This window comes from Apodemus sylvaticus, chromosome 9, assembly GCF_947179515.1.
Source record: "Apodemus sylvaticus chromosome 9, mApoSyl1.1, whole genome shotgun sequence".
Taxonomy (NCBI): domain Eukaryota; kingdom Metazoa; phylum Chordata; class Mammalia; order Rodentia; family Muridae; genus Apodemus; species Apodemus sylvaticus.
Genome location: NC_067480.1, coordinates 41,669,115 through 41,690,851, shown reverse-complemented (window position 1 = coordinate 41,690,851; position 21,737 = coordinate 41,669,115). Strand labels below are relative to the sequence as shown.

Sequence of the window (21,737 nt, the reverse complement as noted above, 5' to 3'; positions counted from 1 at the left end):
AGACAAGCCCATTGATGCAATCGACAGTCATTTGTTATCCTAAGTCTCTACTAGATGAACCACCTTCTCATGTACTTTAAAGGCACTTCTGGTTGCCTGATGTAACTTGGTGTTCCTAACTGAGAAATCTCTACATCACCTTGTCTGGCGTCAGGGTGTGCCTATCTGCACTGCGAGAGACTCAAGCTGGAGCTAGGGAAGTCGGCACTGGACAGCAAGAGCTGCAGCTGGCTGGCTAGGAGTGTGGAAGAGCCAATAGCTTCTTCTTGCTTACGTCAAACATCTCTGAGAAGAACACCAAGAGACACAGGGGCCAGTGTCAGTCATCTCCATCTTGTCTCTATGTGTCTCCCAGAATTGCAGTGTCAGTGCTGTTTGCAAAATGACCATTAACTGTTGTTTTAAGAATAATGAGAGACTGTGTATGGAATTTAGAGACTATTCCTGGGTTTTCTGAAATTTGTTAAGCAATGTACTGGTTGTTAAGTCTCCTACATAAAAAAAAAATGCCAATGTCTCCTATGAATTTAGAATTTCTAAGTATCTGTGATGGAAATATCAAGGAGGACCTAGTTTGGGATGAGTAATGGGACTCTCTTTTCCGTTTTCAATGTAAGCATTATAGACATTTTTGGGCATTTTAATGTTTTCTACATTAGTTCTTTATTTTTCTCATTTTAATTTTTTAAAATTAAGACATATAATTACATGCTTTCCTCCATGCCAATCTCCCCTTTGCCCCTCCCCTTCTTCTGATAGCAGAGTCACACTCATTCATATCTGGGAAGTAAGGATCAAAGCCAAGCAAGCTGGCCACTTATGTGCCACATATTCACAGAAGAGGACTTTTTCATCCCCACTTGAGAGTGAATTTACAATCCAGTCTCCAATAACAGTCTTCTAACTTGTACCATATTTGACTTGTTGCATTCCCATTTGTTCCTCATATTGGATGCCAAATGTAAAATAATTAAATTGTTAATATCCCAGTTAGCTTCCAAATGAATGAGACTCAGGCTATGATTTATTTATTTAGCTTTAGCACAATTACTAGGGGATTGCCCCCTAATCTATATTTCTATTCAATAGATTGTTAATTTCCAGCTGTGCGTCCCAAATACTTGCTGACTGAATCTCGCCCCAGGGTTACTTCTGCTCCAGCAATCCATCCTGGGGGGTTGCATATCATGTCTAATGGAGACCTCCTGTTCTCTCTGTCTTCTTTCTTTCTCCTTCTTTCTCTCTCCTACCTTCTTCCATCAGTCCCCCAGCCCAGAGACTGAAGCCCCACCTCTTTTCCTATCACCAGTAATTAGCTGTAACCACTTTATTTTAATCAATAGTTTTGAATTGGTTTACATAGCATCACTTAGTGTATGTGAGGATCTGCTCATCAGAAGCAACCAGATCTTGGGGGCTTAGTACTTAGCATTTGAATACATAGCAGCTCCAGACCAACCCCAACACATTAGGAACTGAGCTGTAGCTAACATTACTGTGATGTTATGAGGTGGTCCCTGCTGTCAATGTACTTCCTATGTGATAAGTGAGTCAAGGTTGTCATCAATCATGCAAATGAAACTATAAGTCAATATGTCAATGACAGGTATAGTGCAAGTGATTAGAATTTAAGTAATCATAAAATGTTAAAGACTAAGATATGCATTTATGTCTTAATATGTCTTGAGCATATCAAAGATACAGCCCAATAAGAAGGAACACAGAATGAAGCTATTCGGATATCTTCTCTTTAAGCACAGGCATCCCACTTCAAAATGGTAAGCAGGTAAAGTTGAGAAAATCCTGTCTTGGACACAGAGTATTTTAGGATGTGTGGCAAAAGGTAGAAATAACATATGACCCCACCCCTCTCAGCTGTGGAATCAATCGAGGCATGAGACTACGTGCTTTTGATGTCAGAGGCAAAGAGGAAGGATGGAAATGTACAGGTAACTCAAGAATACATTTCATAAGACAGATGCTGAGAGCTACTGGTCATGGGAGGTGATAAAAGAGAGGCATCCAAGATGACTCAAATATTTCTAAGCTAAGAGACTGACAAGAGGTGACTGACAGATGTGAATGGAGAAACCGGATGGGACAATGCCCAACAAATGCTGAGTCATGCTGAGTCATGATCTTCCCAGAACAAAATCCTCCCATCCTGGGTACAACAAAGACTAAGAATTTCAACCTTCCTTCTCATTTTTTCTAGACCCACCCCCAACAGAAAAAACAAACAACAACAACAACAACAACAAAAAAACCCACCATCACATCACAGCCAAGTTCCATCAATACATTTTAAATCAATCAAGACAGTAAGCAAGTGATGAACTCTGAGTCCCTCAACTGCTCTACTGACTGCTAGAGTAGATACACCTTGGAATCCTGCACACATCCATCTTCCTTCCTTTTTGTGAAAATGCCTCTGGTAATTTCAACATAAAAAAAAAAGTCTCATCTCCCTGACTTTCTTAACTCTCACCAGAGATGCCTCATAGACTCTCTCAGCATAAACTGACTCAATAGCCTCTTCTTAACAATACAGATATCAGGATAAAGCAACCTGCATGGATTACACAGACCTGCCATTTTCTTCTTTTTTTATTGGTTATTTTATTTGTTTACATTTCAAATGTTGTCCACCTTCCCAGTCTCCCCTCCACAAACCACATATCCTCTCCCCCTCCCCCTTGCTTCTAGGAGGGTGCTCCCCCACTCACCCACCCCCTCCATTGCTTCCTACACCTGCTGATATGTTGAAACACCAGTTGGGTCACTTGTCAATAATCTATGGATGTGCTGACAGATGGAGGGCAGAAGAAATCAAAGACTGAGGCAAACCTCAGGTTCTTGGTGGTTGGCACCTACTAGCTAGATAAATGTGTGATGTGTAGTGGGAAAAAAATCCAGGCAAAATCCAGGCTTGTACCGTGAGTTCTTAACATTTGCGTGCTTCTGAATTTTTATCTTTCAAAATAGCTTGAAAAGGTTATGTGCTAATTGAGATCAAATGAGCATAGGACTCAGTGTAGTGTCTACCATATAATAGTATCTAGTAAATGTTTTCTGTTGTTATTTTCACGTGTCTGTAAATACAGAAGGTATGCTTTGGTGGTCAAAATACATGCTAGAAAGGTTAGCTGAGTTTACTTTCATCCAAGCTGTGAAGTCAAATCTGCATGGACAGAATTTAGTATAACTTTATGATAGCGTAGACTGGGTTCAATTAACCCCCACCTAGTACCAGCTTCTATCCATTCTAACTGATGAGGTATGAATTTGCTACCCTCTAAGAAAGAAGGTATCCTAGGCAATGTTAGCTTTGACATATTTGGGTTTTAATTCCGTATGTGGTAATACTTGTACAATATACTTTTCATCATGCTTTTAACAATATTTTCAATTACTTGAAAATACTTATTAAAACCACATACAAGAAAATGTGATGGCTTGTTAGTCAGGACTGCATTCTTTGGTATCTACTGGTCTCAGTAAGACTGGATTCTATTGGTCTTAATCAACAGTCACTCAGCATCCAGCTGCCCTGGACCTTTTTGTTATATGTATAAGAAAATAAGAAAACTCCAAGGTACATTATAGCTCAGCTTAGTCTGAGTGTGTGCTGGAGAGGTTCATTTACTCCAAATTGTGGCGTCTGTACTTTGAAGTTGATCTCTTGACAAGTTCCCGCATGTGGAGATTGCAAGAGGTTGGATCAACTTCAAAGTTCGCACCAAGGCTGCTTTCTGTAGGAATGAAGAAGCATCAGGGCCTGCCTACCAGGCTCAGTAGGTTTTCTTTCCCTGAGATTTGCAATATGCAAGAGCTGTTTGTTGCAACATGAAAAAGTCAGTCAGGAGACAGACGATAGCAAGAATAAGTCTGGACTTCTTCAGGTGCCCAGCCATCAAAAACACTACAGAGGGAGTCTTTTGAGCGTCACTTATTATCATTTTCTGAGTGGTTTATAGAGTCCTATAGGTGTGCCAAGCTATTCTGAGAGCAGAATGTGGCCATGGAATTACAAATGTCATACTCGTCACGACCAAGTTTCATCAAAGGGTGTAGTCCAATGCCTCATCTTCATTATGCAATTGCCCAAACCAGTAGTGTAGCCCAGAAAGGGTTTTACCTCTTTAAAGGATCTGATTTCTGTGATACTATAGCCTCAGTGATACACAGTGAGTCAGTGCATGCTACACTGAATATTAATGTCAAGGAAGACTCTGAGATGCCCATCGTGTCGACTTTCTCTATATTTCTTGATTTTGTGACAGAAGTGCTTATATTTTTAACCCTTAATGTTTAGTCCTCTTTTACTGACATATATGATGTGACATGAAAACCAAGCACTAACTACTAGATGTAAGAATTATGATTAGCTGGAGCTTGCCTTTTGTCCTGGCACTTAGGAGGCAGAAGCAGATGGATCTCTGTGACTTTCAGGTCAGTCTGCTCTACAGAGTGAGTTCCAGGACTGCCAGAGATATTCACAGAAAGCCTATCTTGAAGAATCAGAAAGGAAGACAGACAGACAGACAGACAGACAGACAGACAGATTGATTTTCAGTAGCTGAATGTCAATCTAGAGCAAGACTGCCTAGGTCAGACATCACCACTGCCTCACCATTTCATTACTGTGAAATCTTACTTGTTTCTCAGCTTCTATTGAGATCTTTCTCAATTAAGAAATGAATAATCCAGTGATTATGCCCCGAGGGCCTGTCTCCAGAGTATAAGATCAATAACTATTTATTATTATTTTCTATTAGCCAGCTTTGATTGTTCAATATTATAAATAAATGTGAGACCCAAACCAAGGACAACTAAAACCACATAAAAATACACAAACCCAAACTATCATTGAGGAGTTATGTTTTTTACTAGCAGGCAGTGAGGGTAGGGGTTGGATGGTCCGTTCCTTCTATACTCGTCTCAGACGCTCTGATTTGCTCCCCAAAACGACACTTTCAATAGTATAATTGTGTTTTATAGTCTGTGAATTATGAGTTGAGATCCTGAACACATTTTTCTTTGAGTCTTATTTAGGAAGATCTAGAAAGGATTGTTTAAGAGACTTAAAATAGGCTCCAAATCTCCAAAACAAAGAACAAGCACAGATAACCAGTTTCCAATTCCTTCCTCTTGTGTCCACATGACTGAATGTTGGCAAGCAGGAATCTCTCTGGGCTCTGGGGGAATCTCGTGTATAACATGGACAGGTCCCTTTCTGGTCCTGATAGCAAATCAATCAGCTACCTTTAATTGACAAGGTGTATATTATCTAAGAGGCTAGCAAACACAAGTTCAGAGTTTGAATTCTCCTGTAATTTTTTTTCTCTACCTTCAGACAGGATTTATTACTACGGTGTGCAATAGCTGCATATTACAAAGATTTCTCATCTTGTCTCTGATACTGTGTTTCTTTCAGAACCCTCTAGATTAGGCCTGGAGGCACTGCTCACTCCTGTTTACTTCTTGCCAGCTCAGTGGGATGCTGAGACCTCTGCATCATTTCCTGCATGTGTCTCTAACTCCTCTCGGGTGGCACAAGTTAGTTTAAGACTATTCCTTCCCAAACCTTTACATTTGTCTCCTGAAAGTTTCACAAAAGAATGTTAGGTAACTGGATGGAAATACTAGAAAATGGAGAAAACGGGTTGAAGGGCTCCAGTAAACTCCAGACACTATCAGTAAATCAACTCACAGCATCTTAAAGGAGAATATCTTGAGTTCCAGTGTCCTGCTTATACACTGATTGTTCTATTGCTATAGACTATCGTATAATATGCATTCTATTATTTGTATGTATATAAATACATTGTATTAAATGTAATTACATTACATATACATTTAACATATATATAGCATGTGTATCATACATACATAACATACAAGTTATTAAATACACAATAAATTTGTTATGAAGAGCTAATGCTTACACAATGCAAAAAAAATGAAATGAAAATATACTAAAACAATAACAACTTATTAAATTCTCTTTGACAACTTTATATAATGACTTATGGGAAAGTTCTTCAGAAAACAAAAGGGTGCTATTCAGGTGTAAGGAATTGCTTATTCTAACACCAAGAGTTTGAAGTGCTTCCCACTAACTGAACTGACAGTTTCTGTATTATCCTACTATGCATGATTAAAGGCAGATGCCACGTGGTATTCATCCTATTTCTTGTGACTAGGTGACTGAAAATCACTCTATTTAAAAGTCAGTAGTGTGCTACTGTTACTCTTCAAAAACTAATTCAGCATTGTATCCTGGTAGACTGCCAGTTGTCATAATCATTTGATGTTGGTTTTGTAAAGTTGTTTTATATGGATCTCTTTAGGAGGCTGCTGCTTTGAAGCATCTGACTAGTTGCTCACCTCCTCAACTAAGAAAACCATTTCCCAAGAAAAATTAACAACAGCAATACACTGACAGCCGCACCAGCCACAGGACTGAGGCTCAAAGCTCTCTGTCTGATGCTCAGGACTTCCCAAGTCCTTCCTACATCTGTGTCAGATCCAAAAGGAAATCATGGAGTGAGTTAGGCAGTCTGCCCGCTTTATAACTGGGCAGTGACTTCATAGACTTGAAACAGCGCTAATTGGGAAACAGCCTTCTTTCAAATGCAATCCGTTGACACGTTTACAAGGCTCAGCACTCAGCAGCGAAGAGCAGAAGTGTTTTATTTATTTGCTCAGTTGATCAAATACGAATCTGTGTTTTCTTTTATGGGAGTAAAGAACTCCAGAGCCTACAGTTGCCACCTTGTGTTTTCGTGCTATGACAGGACTGGTGATGTAGATAAATCAGGAAGGTTTAAACTTATTCCCTCCTCTACGTGTTCTGTGTTTTTCTAGGTAGCGTTTATATGTACAGAATTGCACTGTTGCTTTTCTCCCTTGAGATAAGGTCTCGTTGTGAGGCCTGGGCTGACATGTAACTCAAAATTCTCCTATCTCAGACATCCACGTGCTGAGATTATAAACATGCATCAACACGTCTGGCTCAGGTTCAATGTTTTCATTGCTGGAGAATTCCAAACACGTATATACTGCATTTTTATCACCCTCCCATTTCTACCTCTCCAATTTCTCCTCCATCGTGTCAGTGCCACCTTCTCACCCCAACTTCTTATATTCCTCCCCCGAGCCCCAGAGTCCACATTTTGATTTGGAGAACTAGGAGGGAAAAACCACACAAACTGTTTATGCAGCTACTGCCAAGAGGAAATGCTATTTAAAGCTTTTAAGTTAGAATGGAGTACTAACACGGCGCTTAGAAAGTTTTCAGTAGACCACAAATGTTAGAGAAACAAACAGGCATTTACTTACAAGTTGGTTTTGCTGTTGGTGGAAATTTTGTCCGGGTAATAGCCAGAATTATGAAAATAATCACTGGCCATAAGATCAAGACAAGTGTCCAAAGCTGTAAAATAACAATACAAAGGTGTTATAGTGCTGACAGTAAATCAAAGAAAAATATGTATACTCAAAAATATCACTACTGAATACAAAAAAAAAAACCTGTCAAACTATAACATTCCTACACAGACCAGATATTTGACTACATGTTTATGAACAGGAAACAAATGAGAGAATTTCATAAATGCAGACAACTTCTTAAGAATGACTATTCCAGATCCAGTCTTGAAATGACCACCTAAAGTTCCTTCTTTGGTTACCACCTATAGCTATTCCAAGAGTGATTATCTTAAACCACAAATCACATTACAAACTTCCAGAAAAATATTTTAGTATTTTCCACTTGTCTGATGGGTAAGACTCGGTGCCCCAAGTAGGGCATATGAAATACAGGATAATTTCAACCTGGAAACACTACAGTTCCCAGTGTCAGCATTCTATACTCAACCACAAAGACTAGTGTATGGCCTTGAGTAACATCCCAATAAATGTGGTTGAACAAAGTGATGACTAGTTGAATCAGACAGTGGACTGTAGCTCTTTACCACCCCAGTGCAACATCCTGTGTGCTTCCATTGTAGAGCCTAATTTATTGCTATGGTTGCCTGGTTCCCAGAAAGAAAAAAAAACCCAACAGCTCATCTATGCAAAGAACAGTGTTGTATTCATTTCTTAATTCTCAGTGCCTGGTATAAAATAGGCTCCCAAGGAATGTATACTGCCCTGAAACTCCTATGGGAGTTTCACTTTCAGGCACAGTAGTGGCTGCTTTCCTTCCAACTGTAGATACAACAGGAAGAGATAGGATATCTAGGGAGATAGATGAACCTCAGTGGGTAAAGATGTTTGTCATGTCAAGTTAAGGATCTAAGTCCATTCCCCAAATACATGTAAAGGTGCAAGGAAAGCTGATTCCACAAAGTTGTCCTCTGACCTTCACATATTTGCTGTGATACATCCACTCTTCACATACCTCAAACACATATGCACATACAATAATAATGATGATGATGATAGTAATAGTAAACATTTAAGAAGTTACAGTCAAGCCGGGTGGTGGTGGCGCACGCCTGTAATCCCAGCACTCTGGGAGGCAGAGGCAGGCAGATTTCTGAGTTCAAGGCCAGCCTGGTCTACTGAGTGAGTTCCAGGACAGCCAGGGCTATACAGAGAAACCCTGTCTCCTAAAAAACAAAATCCAAAAAAAAAAAAAAAAAAGTTACAGTCGGGCCTGCTGGCGCAGGTCTGTAATCCCAGCTCCTCAGCAGGCTAAGGCAGAAGGAATGCACACGTTCATGTTCAAATCCTATTTGGGCCACTAAGTGAGATAGACTTGATCCTGGGCAATTTAGTGAGACTTGTCTCAAAGAAATAAAAGGAAGACTCATCTAATTTGGGCAAGGATTGGGTTCAATCCTCAGGACTGAAAACAGGCTTTAATTCACTGTTTTTCAGGCCAATAATACTCACTCCATAACAGTGGAAACCACATCTTCACAAAACCATGAACTGCAGTGCCCAAACACAAGCATGGAGCACAAATTCTGCTGTCTTCACTATAATTAAATATGGACCCTTCTTCTGTCCTGCTTACACAGTCAGACTTTTGTCATTCCCCACCCAGTTTTCAAACCACATCTCAAATTTTCTCCCTATGGCCCTTAGGTGTTTCAAAACAACCCCAAAAACAATCAGTTACTGATTCCTCAGTAACTCCCAGCTAAAAGACTCCACTCAAGTCTCTGCTGAGAATCTAAGCACGATTCTCCTCACTGGTAGGTAGACTTGGGTCTAAGCGTAAGTTTTTTCGGATCGAAGATGATCTTTCAGCTCTCTGACATCTGACAATGGCTCAGTTTGACGGAAGCTAAGATGTACCCAGACAGGTGGAACTGTTTAACGTAAAGTGACACCTCTCAGACAGTGATATGTATACAGAATCACCTGGGGAACCTCACAAACATTCAGATGTGGGTTTGGGAGGTTTGAAGGGAGTCCTGAGGGTCTGCATGTCTAAGGCTCCCAGGAAGGTGGTTTCGATGCTCCACAGACTACACTTGGCACAGGCAGGTGCTAGTTGTACAGAAGAACTGTTTATCGAGTCTGACAATATCTTTGTTGCAAAGTCTCTTTGGGATCATCTAATGGATAAAATTTAAAGACTATATATGCAGACACATTACATTTTTATTTTTCTTTGGCTTAAGATTAAAATTTCCAAAAATCATGCATGTAGGCCTCTGACCTTGTCAGCATCAGAACTCATGGATAATTATAAATCACATTTGGATTGTTGCAGGTACCCCCAAATGCTATCTCTACTTATTAGCATGTTAAAATAATACTACTAAAGAGTACCCACTAGACCTTTTACTTAATGCTATAATTTTTTTAAAACCCACATCTTATCATAAATTCGCCTTTAACACCTCAATAACAATTTTGATACTGCTGACTTTATTTACAATTTTACATATTCAATTTCTTTTTGTTTTATGAATTTTAGAAGACCACTGTTAGAAGAGCCACAGACATCCCAGACTGCCAAACACAGCAAGGGCATCAAAGATGCAAAGGACCCTTTATCCTATACAGCTGCTTTATGTCTTCTGCTTACCAAATGCTAGCAGAACTTGTCCAACGTCATATACAATGTGCAAACAGGTTGTGCGCATGAGTGTGAATCTCAAAATATTCAGGGCATAACATTTTAATATAATTATCGTACTGTTTTGAGGATTTAAAAAGAAATCATTGCAGAAAGCAGATTGGAAAGAAATATTATTGCCACAGAATTATAAACGATATCATTATTCTTGCCTAGTCTTTGCATAGCTGACAATTGGAGTCTATTTCTCAAACATTCTGGATACAAAATACCTATTATATGACTCAATTGAAATGTACACTATAGGGAATTGAATTTTAAAAAATTGAATGATTGTGGATTTAACCATTTGCTACAGGAGACCATAATTACTCTTTAAAGAGAAAAATTCTTTTGGAATAGGTGTGGAATCCATTAGTTGCTTTTAGAAGTATCTATTCATTTTCTCTGGTAGCCTCATGAGAATTAGAAACTCAGATAAACTATTCCAGACACCCACCTTCAAATGAGGGATGTACTATAGCATTTCTTAAAGTTGTCGGTTTGATTAATCTAATTGGATGATTTTTCTTCATGAGAGTGCTTTGGCATATTTTGAAATTAATTTTAGATCTATTTTAAATCCAGACAAAAACAGTCTAAGTCAGAAAATTTTAAGGCAATTTGGGCTCTGTTAAGGCAAAAACAAGCAAACAAGCAAGCAAAGCAAAAAACTACCACAAAACCCGTAAACATATCTGTTGTCACAGGCCTTTCCTTGAATTTTAGTCCACAGAAAATGTGAGGAATTCTCTGTGTCCTTCATCTCAAAGGGATGGATGATAAATACAAAAGTCCTCTAGACTGTGGTCTTGGGAACGTTAAAGTTGACAAATTAATCACAGAAGCAAGAAATAAAGTTTCAGCTTCCATAACAGCAAGGTTGCTTTCAGTGTTATGCTAAATATTATCATAAGCAGCCTGAAAACAAAGAGTGCCAAGGTTCCAGTACTGAACCAACTAGCCATGACTTCTCTGTTTGTTTGGCAAAAGGCTAGTGTGTTGATTTTACCCTTAGCGCCGCAGGTGGTAAGTAACACTCTGAGGAAAGTCCTCCCTGAAGGTTCTGCATTTCTTGGTGATTTTTTAATTGTCTTAGACTACTTCTATAACTCATTTGTATCTCATCACCCCATGCTCTTGACATTTAAGGTATGTGCACACTGAGTTACAAAGTCCTTGACAGGCGATGATATTCATGTTCTTCAAATTATTCGAGGTTTATTTTTTATCTGAAATGCCATGTTCTGTTTATTTCTTTCCCCATTCATTCCTGAACAATTTATTTAAAAAACAAAATACTTGTGTAAAGTCCATCCATCCACAGTAGGACTGAAGATGTCACAGTGGCCAAGAGAGCAGGAGATTTCAAACTTCTAATAAGTTGACTGTGTAGGATAATAGGTCCATGTGGGAAGTCAGAGCCCCAGCGGGCTGAAGAACATACTTCAGGGAGTGAAGAAGCAGTGGCAAATGACTTTTTCATATGGGAAAACTGACCAAGTTTTTCCCATTGGGGAAATCCAAATTCTCACTATCCACCAGGAAAATTACAAGCATGGAAGAAAATAAAACAGCTAGGAGAAGTCAGTAGTGGTGGGTCAGAATTACTAACATGGGTACAAAGTTAGGATGGCCAGCCTTCCTGAGAAGAGGGGAGGAATCTTAACTGAAGAATTGCCTCCAGTAGGCCGGTGGACAAGTTGGTGGAGACATTTCCTTAGTCAAAAACTAATGTAGGAGGAGTCCAGGAGGAACCGTGGGTGGCACCATTCCTAGGCAAATGAGACTGGGAACAAACCAGGAGCCGCATTCCTCCATGGTTTCTGCTTCATTCTCCTACCCTGAGCTCTTCTCTTGGCTTCACCTAATTGCGAACTGTAACTTCTAAGCTGAAATTAACCCTTTCCTCCCCAAGGCTGACTATTGACTGAGTAGTTTATCACAACAACAGAAAATCAAGATAAGACATGCCCCATTTCTAAAATTTATTTTAAAAGGTCACGGTGGCATATTAACCTAATGCCAGCACTAGTGAGACAGAGGTAGGTGGATCTCAGTAAGTACAAGGCCAGTCTGTTCCATTTAACAAATTGCAGGCTAGCCAGGGCTACATAATGAGATGGTGTCTTAAAAAATAGCAGTATAAAATAATAAATATAAATACATGTTACTGATTTCCGGCTTTTATACTTTATAATTCTAACGTGCTTTATGCCTCATTTTATATCATCACCCAGTCCTGAAAACACTAATTTGTTCAAGACATTTTCATCCAAGAGCTATCAGTGATCATTGCTAGTGAGCTATTTCCAGACCTAGACATAATTAGAAAATACATGTGGTAGATAAAGAAAGATCTATTCATCAATAAATCAATCAATAGATAAATATAGGCAGATAGAAGGAATTCAATAGTTCAGAGACTGTCCAATAATGAAAACATACAAAGGACACAAATATCAGCCCATGAGAATACGAACTTCAAATTTGACTCGATCAAATTTAAACATTAAAATTCAATAAAATAACAAAATATCTAGGGGTCACTGAGTCTACAGATATTAAATAAATGCACGAGAAAGCAGACAAATAGAATGCTCAATAAAGACTGGAATGCATGTGCATATTTTCTTGCAAGGATGAAGTCGGTATCATGCCCTACTGATAAAATGCAACAATAAAGAAGGACTTTCTCGGGTGTCTTGGTCAAGATAATGGACTGCTCTGAAACGGATGAAATGCATGATCAATGCCACAAAGGAGCTCTTCCTGAGGGCTCATGAGAACTAGGCTCACGGACGTTAAGGGAAGACCGAGAGATGAGAGGGGAAAGCCACACGCAGCATCTGATCCTGAACAGGATCCTTTAACTTAAAGGACACCGCGCCAAGAACCGGCCAAGCTTGACAGGAGCCTGCGAATCTGATGGTGTTTTACATTTATACACAGAAAGAAAGAATCTAAGGACATATAGAAAGAAAAACAAAGCACATCGAGAGAGATGCATGAAAATGCCACAATGGAGCTCATTGTTTTGTGCGCTAACTAAAAACAAAAGAATTCTGTTCAGAATTAGAAACTGAGAGTCTACAAATCTAACGGTGTTTTACATTTCTATAGAAAAAGAGCACACTAAAGTATTAGGGTGTTGGGGCGCTATCCTCTTATGGTGGTGGACTTTTTTTTGTGTGCCGTCCTAATGAGTTTCCTTTTAATTTGAAATTATCTCAAAACGAAAAGTCTGGAAATTATTTTAAAGATCTCTATATCTGTTCTTGAAAAGGTTCAGACCCAGACTGAAAACACAGACATAAAGATGAAACAGTAGGAAAAGAGATACAAACAGACAGCTTCATAGGCAGAAATTCTATCTATCCAGACACAAAGGTGTTTAACTTGGAGGGCCCTTTTTAGCTTTGAGATAAATGTGATTACAACCTGGAAGTCAGTTCATGGGTTGGGCACATGTATGCATGCTTTGCACAAACAAACAAATGAAATAGAGGAACAGGCATGACCCAGGAACATCAGCTCATGAGGCTACTGTTTTAAGAGCAGGTTAATCAGCAGGGCCCATTTGGGTGGCCTCTTTAGATGTGCACAGTTGCAAGCTCTCTCAATGGACTGTCACCATAACCCAGGCTTTCTTCCATGGGACAATGGTCAAGGATTAGACCATTTGTATGAAGTGGGTAGAGAGTTTATAGGATTGAGGGGGAGGGGAGGGGTGCTGAGTGTTGTCTGTGTAAGACTGTGTGGATGTGAGAGCAGGATGCATGGGTTTCATGCTTCGTTGCTTAGCACAAGCCAAGCAAGTATTCTACCTCTGAGCTCTATCCTAGCACCATGAGGTTTGGTTTTGTGTGTTTTGTATTTAATTAGTTTTTAGTTAGTGTACAAAACAATGGATTTCACTACAGCACTTTTACACACGTGTCTTGATGCATCTTGTTCTTAGTCACTCTCAAATTGGGGAAGCTAATGAAGATGCTAGACATTTCTATTCCCTATGCTCAACGGCATCATCCACACAAACTGGCATCCATCAAATGTCAACTGACCCCCAAATTTCCACGGAGAGTTGATCTGTAGTACCCAACAGCTGGAATGGATTATGTAGCCACATTTACATCCGTAAGAGCTATTGTTTCACCATCTTTGAGAAATCTCACAAAACTGATTTTCAAAACAAAATAGCTATCATTTTGACATTAGGTCAGTATTAACTAGTCTACTTTGTCAGAATTGTTTATTTTAATTCCTGTGAGTCTGTCTGAGTCTATCTGTGCTTAACATTGTTACAATTTTCTTATTATTTTCCTAATGGGTAAGTTAAAAAATAACAAAGTGCAATTATGTTTCAATGCCTATGTTAAAACTTGAGGAAATAACTTTAAAATATCACTTACTGATTTTACCCTAGAACAGATACTGACTGGGGCTAGGTGGCTAAATTAGACTCAGGGAAGGATTGCATTCATTGCACATATATTGTTATCAATGGGATTTAAATACCTTAAAGTTCAACATTTGATCTGTTTCATTATAGCTATACCATCCCTCTTGATTTATTCTTTGTGTATTTCACATAGTCACATTATTGCGTTGCCTTTATAGATACCAGCATCTCTTGCGCTACAGTGATTTGAAGTTGGTTACATAATAAATGAATAACATTTGATATCAGGAGTCAGTTTAGTTAGGGATATTTTGCCTAAATAAAACCAAAATGCCTAGCATGAACAATCTATTCTACTTCACGATTGTCTCAGAGACTCTTAAGGGCACTTAAAATTGAACATACTATACAATATTCAGCTACACAAGGTTTGTGCATTTGCTAGTACAACAAAATTTGTTGAGCACCTACTGTATACCATGGCATAAAGACAAACAAATAAAATATTACGTCTTTCGAGGAGAGGAAACATAAGAAATCGCCAAGTGAACACAATGGACAATGCTATGGTATAGAAAGATACTGTGTAAAGGGATGATAATTCGAGGAAAAATAAAAAGCCTCGAAGATGAAAAGGGGCCAGGAAGAAGAAAAGACTTGTACATTAGATGGAGGGGAAGAAAGCAATAGAAGTCTTTCATACAGAGGAACCATTTGGCTAATGTTCGTAGGTGGAAAGGAGGGAAGACTCTATGAGGAGCACACAATTGACTCATCAAGCGTTAGGGGGAGCATCTCTGCCATGCAGTCAATCAGCCTCATCCTAAATGCTTCTAGTGACAAGTCCACTGCCCTGAGATGACATTATTGAACAATGAATTCCTTCCATTGCTTACCACTTGCTTATTTTAGGTTGGCCTGTCTGCACATGAGAATTCTGCAAGTATCTGAAGAGAGAAGAGATCTTTTCCTTCTCAGGGTATCTTCAACAACTCTCTACTAAGTCTTGTTTTGAAATCTATTTCCCTGAACTTCAAGATAGTTCAGTGGATAGAGGTCTTGCAGATGTATTTGACAGCCTGATTTTGATCCCTGGATCCCACATGATGGAAAGAAAGAACTGACTCTTGAAAATTGTCCTGTGATTGTCACATATGTGCCTTTGTGCATGCACACGCCTACACAATAATATATAAATATATGTGTTTCTCACAATGAAATATTGTAGTTAAGTTGTCATTGTATAATTAGTGTCAGAATTTCTTACAGGATTCTGAGAGATGACACCTGACATGTATTGACTGCCTACAGCATGAACAGGCTGTGACACACATAGCTTATGTATCTCACTTTGCATAACAAGTTCATTTTTCTCTTGCAGATGGGAAAACACAAGACTAAATAAGCCCTCTCCAGGAGGCACAAAGCCATAGTGCTGATGTTTGAACCTAGAATCCTGCTTCAGCACCAGTGCAATTAGCCACTAAGCTATATAGATTAAACACTACAGAACAGCACTCTGGCTCGCTTTGATCTGAATACTATATTTTTATTAGTTCATCCTTGAGACTAGTAAAAGAGGTTTTTATTATTTTGAAGCTAGAGAGCATTGAAAGTCATTGAAAGGTCTCCCTGTAATCTAGAATCATAACTTTTTATTACAAACTTGAAAATAAAAGTTGTCCAACCTTTCATAATATAAAATACACTGCCTTTTTTTCATCTTTATCCATTTCGTTTTGCATTTCCCTATAAGACAAGGATGACCATTACTGAAAGCAACAGAGGATCCCAAGATTCACATTCAAAATAAGAGCTTGGACTCTTAAATCTGGAATAAACCTTAGTTCTAACTCTAAAATAAGACATTATAGATGACGTGGACACCTTAGTCCGGTGGAATTTCTGATATTTGATGCTGCCATGAATATACATAACTCATCCAAAACCTGGCAATAAGTCAATTTTCTGGATTCTACCCTTACAGATTACAATACTGTATTGAGATTGGTAAATGTTCTCTAATGGATATAGAGCAACATACTCTGTTGGGTTGGCAATGGAAGTTTTTTCTCTAGTTAATTTGTAAAGCTAGCATGTAAAGTTCTGAGTTTCATGATGGAGTTTTCTTACATGTATGATATACTGCATGTAGGACAACACGTCATTGCTGAAAATTAAGCAGACAGCTACGGCTCCAATTCCTAAAGCACCTGATGTGTATCTGCTATGTATCAGGTGCCATAATTCGCAAATGAAAATATTTTGAGTAATTAAAAAGAATGAAAGGGCATCATTGGTCCTCCATTGCGATGTGGTGAAAGACCCAGAACATTCGCTCACACAACGGAGTGGACCATTCAGGACTTACTTTATATTAAACTGATATAAAATTAAATCTTGGAGTAGAACTTAGTCCCAACTGATTCTAATGTACGTTTATTTTCATGTACAGACCAACCCATGTTAAGGTTTCCTCCTTCTTCCTCTAGTCTCTCTGAAGGGAATATGCACCAAAAGGGCAGAGAAGGAAGGAAGAAGGGCCAAACTTGGCTCAAAAGTCATTTTTGACAAATGTGGAAATGTCTATAGGAGGTATTTCTGTCTTCACCTGAGCTAAAATGCGATTTCCTAGCTAAGCACTTAGAAAGAAAAGTAACCAACTAGCATTAATTTTTTTCTCTTCAGGTCAGAGGTTGAAATTAGAATCCACTTCTGACTTGAATCCCCTATTTAGGACCCATCTTCTTAATGGAAGATAATCCCTTCTGTTTAACACTGTCTTTTAGCCCACAACCCTCTGCTGTCCCATCTCCTTTCATTAAGTAGCATCTCACTGGGTGAGCCTCCTGATGCTCTGTCTCTCTTCTGGAATCTATATCCATATCCCCATTATTTTTAAATTACAAGTTTAGCAGGGTAACGTCTACTTGATTTCCTCTGCTACCTACCATTTCTGTTGGTACTTAATATATTTTTCTTCCCCTATAGAATACATTTCCCAACATCACTGAGAAGTATATTTCCAGAAATCTTTTAAATAAACAGAAAATATCTATGGCCTACGTAGTAGATACAACCTCTTTTTTGGCAGGCTGAACTCTGAACAAAGATCAGAGAAAATAAGAAGTAAAAAGAAGAAACAAAGACATCGTAGCACAGATGACAGATTCATCACTGGGGAAAATCTGACTTTGATCCTTGAAGCTGTGGTGTGACCTTGGATAAGTCCTTGAACTCTCTGGAACTCTGTAGTACTGTCAGTTGGGTAACAGTAAATATTTCTAAATTCTCATCTTTGGTTTTCTAAGTAAAAGTGAAATCCATTTCGGATGTAGTTTTAAGAGAAGTTGTCCTTGCAAAGTGTACCCCAGGTGAACACTTAGGTTATATCCTGTTCTTATGTTCTTTCTCAAATCATATAGCTGTCTGTAAGCCTTGTGACATTTTCTATCCTAATATATGCATTTGTATTTTCTCCACAGTACCCAATCTACCTAAATATTTTTCATCTTTCCTTTTCTTTTTTTTTAAATTTATTTATTTTATGAGTTCATTGCCATTCTTTTCAGACACACCAGAAATGGGAATCAGATACCATTACAGATGGTTGTGAGCCACCATGTAGTTGCTGGGAATTGAACTCAGGTCCTTTGGAAGAGCAGTCAATGCTCTTAACCGCTGAGCCATCTCTCCAGCCCCTTGTCTTTCCTTTTCTTTCTTGTGCCATTGTTTCTGAACTCATAGATCCCATTTTCCTCCTTTGTAATCTTTCCCACTGTCTCGCTTTGTGAAGAAGCTTCTTTTTAAAATTAGGGATAGTTGACATAGCAGCAATACTGGTGTTTTCCTTGCTGTTCAGGAAGATCAGTTCACGTCCAGTATCACACACCTTCATTTGAATTTTCTTGAGTATGAATGTCCCTCTTTGAAATATCATTTTCAGAGATAATGTACAGATACAGATACTGGCATTTTAAAAGCCTGATTAGAGAGAAGAATATTCACTGGAAATCTTTGTGTTTTGAGAATCTTGGGGTTAAATGATTAAAATTTTAGAAACTGCAAGGAAGCGTGAAAACTTAGCATTGATTTTGTCAACAATATACCAGTTTTCACTTCTTTTGTTTGTTTGTTTGTTTCTGATCTTTGAATATATAAATTTAAATAAATGCCTTCTTCTCCATCCTCTATTTGCTTGGATTTCTTTCATCATTAATTTGAATAAAATAAGATGTCTGTATTACTCAAATCCCTCAACAATTTAAACTCATTAGAAAGCAGTTGGGAATCTAGGTCCACACTTACATCTTTCCACATTTTAGGATAGATCTGACAGACCTTGTGCCCATTTTATAAGAGGAAAAACCAGAGCTCAAGTGGTAGATGCTGTGTCATCCTGGGAGGAGCCCTGACTCATGCTTGGGACATCCACATGCCTACAATTGTGTTGCCCTGGTGAATGACACCCAGAATCACCCACATGGGAGAGATAGGGGGGAATTTCTTTCTCTGTGCTGTTTTTACAGTTAACACACAAACAAACAAAAAAAGTCAATGATTTCATCATTTTATGTTTAGCACACCCATTCAATCACGTGGTGCTTTCTGACTTAAAGCCCTGCCTATCAGATTCCACCGAACTAATTCCTCCTTTTAATGCATACATTAGAATGCTGGGGTTTCAGGCTCTGCAAGCCAGTGCAGAGTGAGATAAGGGCCCTGGATCAAATGCTGGGTTTTCTGATGCAACTGATCTGCATATCTGCATTACCCAACTGAGGCAGGAGTGACTGCTCTAACCAGAAGAGGATTCGATAAGGTTTAGGATTCTCCTAGTTCTCATACGCTCTACCGAATACATAACTCACAGAAACATGGTCCTCTCTCCTCCCGATCCCCCCACCCCCGGCTCTCTGGACTCTGTCCTGTGGAGTTCTGAATAGCTTGGCTTTGTAATTTAAAAAACAAGCATTAATGTGAAACCACCAAAATGATGTGAAAAGAACAGCAAAGAGAGTCAGTGGTATTCTTAGAAACAGGAATATGAGATATATGTGTGTGTGTGTGTGTGTGTGTATGACATATGTCACACACACACACACACACACACACATGCACAATCTCATTTCCAGTAAATGATTTTTAGATACTTGAATTCCTTTCGAACCTTTTCCATTCTAGCAGCCTTCACCCTACTATCATTTTAACAAAGTTTTTATCACTTTTCGCTTTCTGGAACATTCCTTTTCATCTCCGATGCATTCAAATGTTACTTTCATTCATCCCATTCGAAACGCACCTCATTCCTAATGACATTAAAAAAAATTCTGGCTTGCACCCAAACTTCTACACCACTACCAGTTCAGCCAGTAACAGGGCACATCCTTTGCTTTGGCCAGAGATTGTCCCGATTTACTCTTTGAATTTACTCAAATCAAAAGGTTGCTTTGGGGACATGTTAAGACTCGCCCCATTAGCTGAAAGACGGATGGAGACAAGAATTCTAAGTATCTTAGTTCTCCTTTGAAAAAAATGCCTTTAAGCTCTTCTCTGTCTAGCTCTCATTAATATCACATTTTAGGATTTACTGTTTCGTATCCCCACCCCCAGCCCCTCACTCCCACCTTAGACAAAACAAAACGAAGAAACTCCTCACCGGCTGCCTTTTGACACCTAGCCAATTTTTCCACACCAGGATCCGAAGCTGATGAAACTGGGAAGCCATCCTTCAGACACCCTGAACAAAAACAAAAACAAAAAATTCCTGTCTCTTCCTCCAGTCCTCAAGAGAAGTGGTGTCCCGTCCAACGTGCTGTATGCCAGTGGGTCGGGAGCCTTTTCACGGCATAGCTTGCTTCGCGTAGGGCCTGGGGTAAGAGGCCCACAGTTTTTCTCTTCCCAATGGATTTGTTTTTCTGGTCAGTAAATCCTTAACCAAGAAACTCTTCTTAACAAAAACGTCTTCAGGAATGAGGAGCCAGCTCCGTGCCCTTCAATGGCTTGTGCTTATTGTAAAATAATGCCTCTTGTGCGAAGTCCACACACCAGAGAGAATGAGTACCATTCAGATAATGCCCCACTGTAGAACAAACAAAGGTGAACCCACACCTCCTACTCTCCAGAAATTAACTGCCTATCCACACCTTAGAGAACATGTCACCTGCACTAGACGCGTCATAGGAATTAGGCGGGACCCTGGAAGGGCCAGTAGGACTTGTCCTACATCCCTTTGCTTTCTTCCCTACACATAGTCCCTGCTGTGGCAGAGACTGGGCACTGAGGCTGTCCCTAGGACAGAGAGTGACTCCTAGAGTGTTTTAAATGTTTTAATCGGATGTTTTAAATCAGATACAAAGCTGTAATCTCAGCCCATGGTTAGATGACAGACTATGACAGTTCCAAACTTTTAGCTTAATATGTAATGTTCTGATTGGGGGAACGTGCCTAGGCCAGCTGAGCTCTGACTCCTATTACAGTTTACTACGTTAAGAACAGTGCCAATGTTTAATGGTCAGCTGAAGGTAACAAAAATGACGTGCTGTGGATAGTTCTAGTTTAAAGGGGACACAAAGTGACCCAGAATGTTTCTGCTATCCTCTCTGCCTAGGATATTCTCTGTCCCATCTAGGTCTGTACCTCTCAGAATTGTCTCCACAGTGACATCTTCCACAAAAGCCTTTTAAGTGACCTCATCTGCTGTATCTACCCCTCTTTCTAGTCCATTACAAGTTTTTGCTACTATCTCTCTCCAATCATTTATATTTTTGTCTTTTTGTTATTTTGAATATCTCGATTAGATTAAAAATTCTATGAGAGCATGAAAAACTGTAGTATATCACAGTGCTTTGTGTACAATCAGCACTTAAGAATCACTACCGGATTAAAAAAGAAAAAAGATAGATGTGTAAGCAAATCAAACTCATCTCTGATTCTTACTTCTTGACCTGATTGATCGAGACTCTACTTGTCAAATCAGTTACAGCATTGTTTAAGTTCTTTCTACAAGTCAGAAATAAATGTTGGCTCACTTGCCTGGTCTCCATGCCAACTCTGGGAGCTTGGTGGCAGCCAGCCTGGGGCAAACTGGATCTATGAGAGAGCATGTCCATTACCTCAGCTTTGGCTCCCCTTACCTCGAAGTCTCCAAATCCACTCCACCTAGCAAACAGTTCTGAGTATGAAGACTGTGTCCCTTACCTATTTTTGTTTCTAGACAAGGTTACAAAGTATTCTCTGAATGAAAGAAAGCCT

General features: G+C 39.1%; 1 protein-coding gene across 1 annotated transcript in view; it reads right to left on the bottom strand.

Moving 5' to 3' along the window:
* The window catches only part of Abca12 (ATP binding cassette subfamily A member 12), a 172,881-nt gene extending 152,670 nt beyond the window's left edge, over nucleotides 1-20,211 (bottom strand). Inside the window, exons 1-2 of the mRNA XM_052191827.1 lie at nucleotides 20,143-20,211; nucleotides 7,345-7,438 (exon numbers count right to left, since the gene is read on the bottom strand). Of these exons, the coding sequence (XP_052047787.1) occupies nucleotides 7,345-7,438; nucleotides 20,143-20,211 (163 nt within the window). The remainder of the gene's footprint in view (nucleotides 1-7,344; nucleotides 7,439-20,142) is intronic.
* Nucleotides 20,212-21,737: the final 1,526 nt, after the last annotated feature.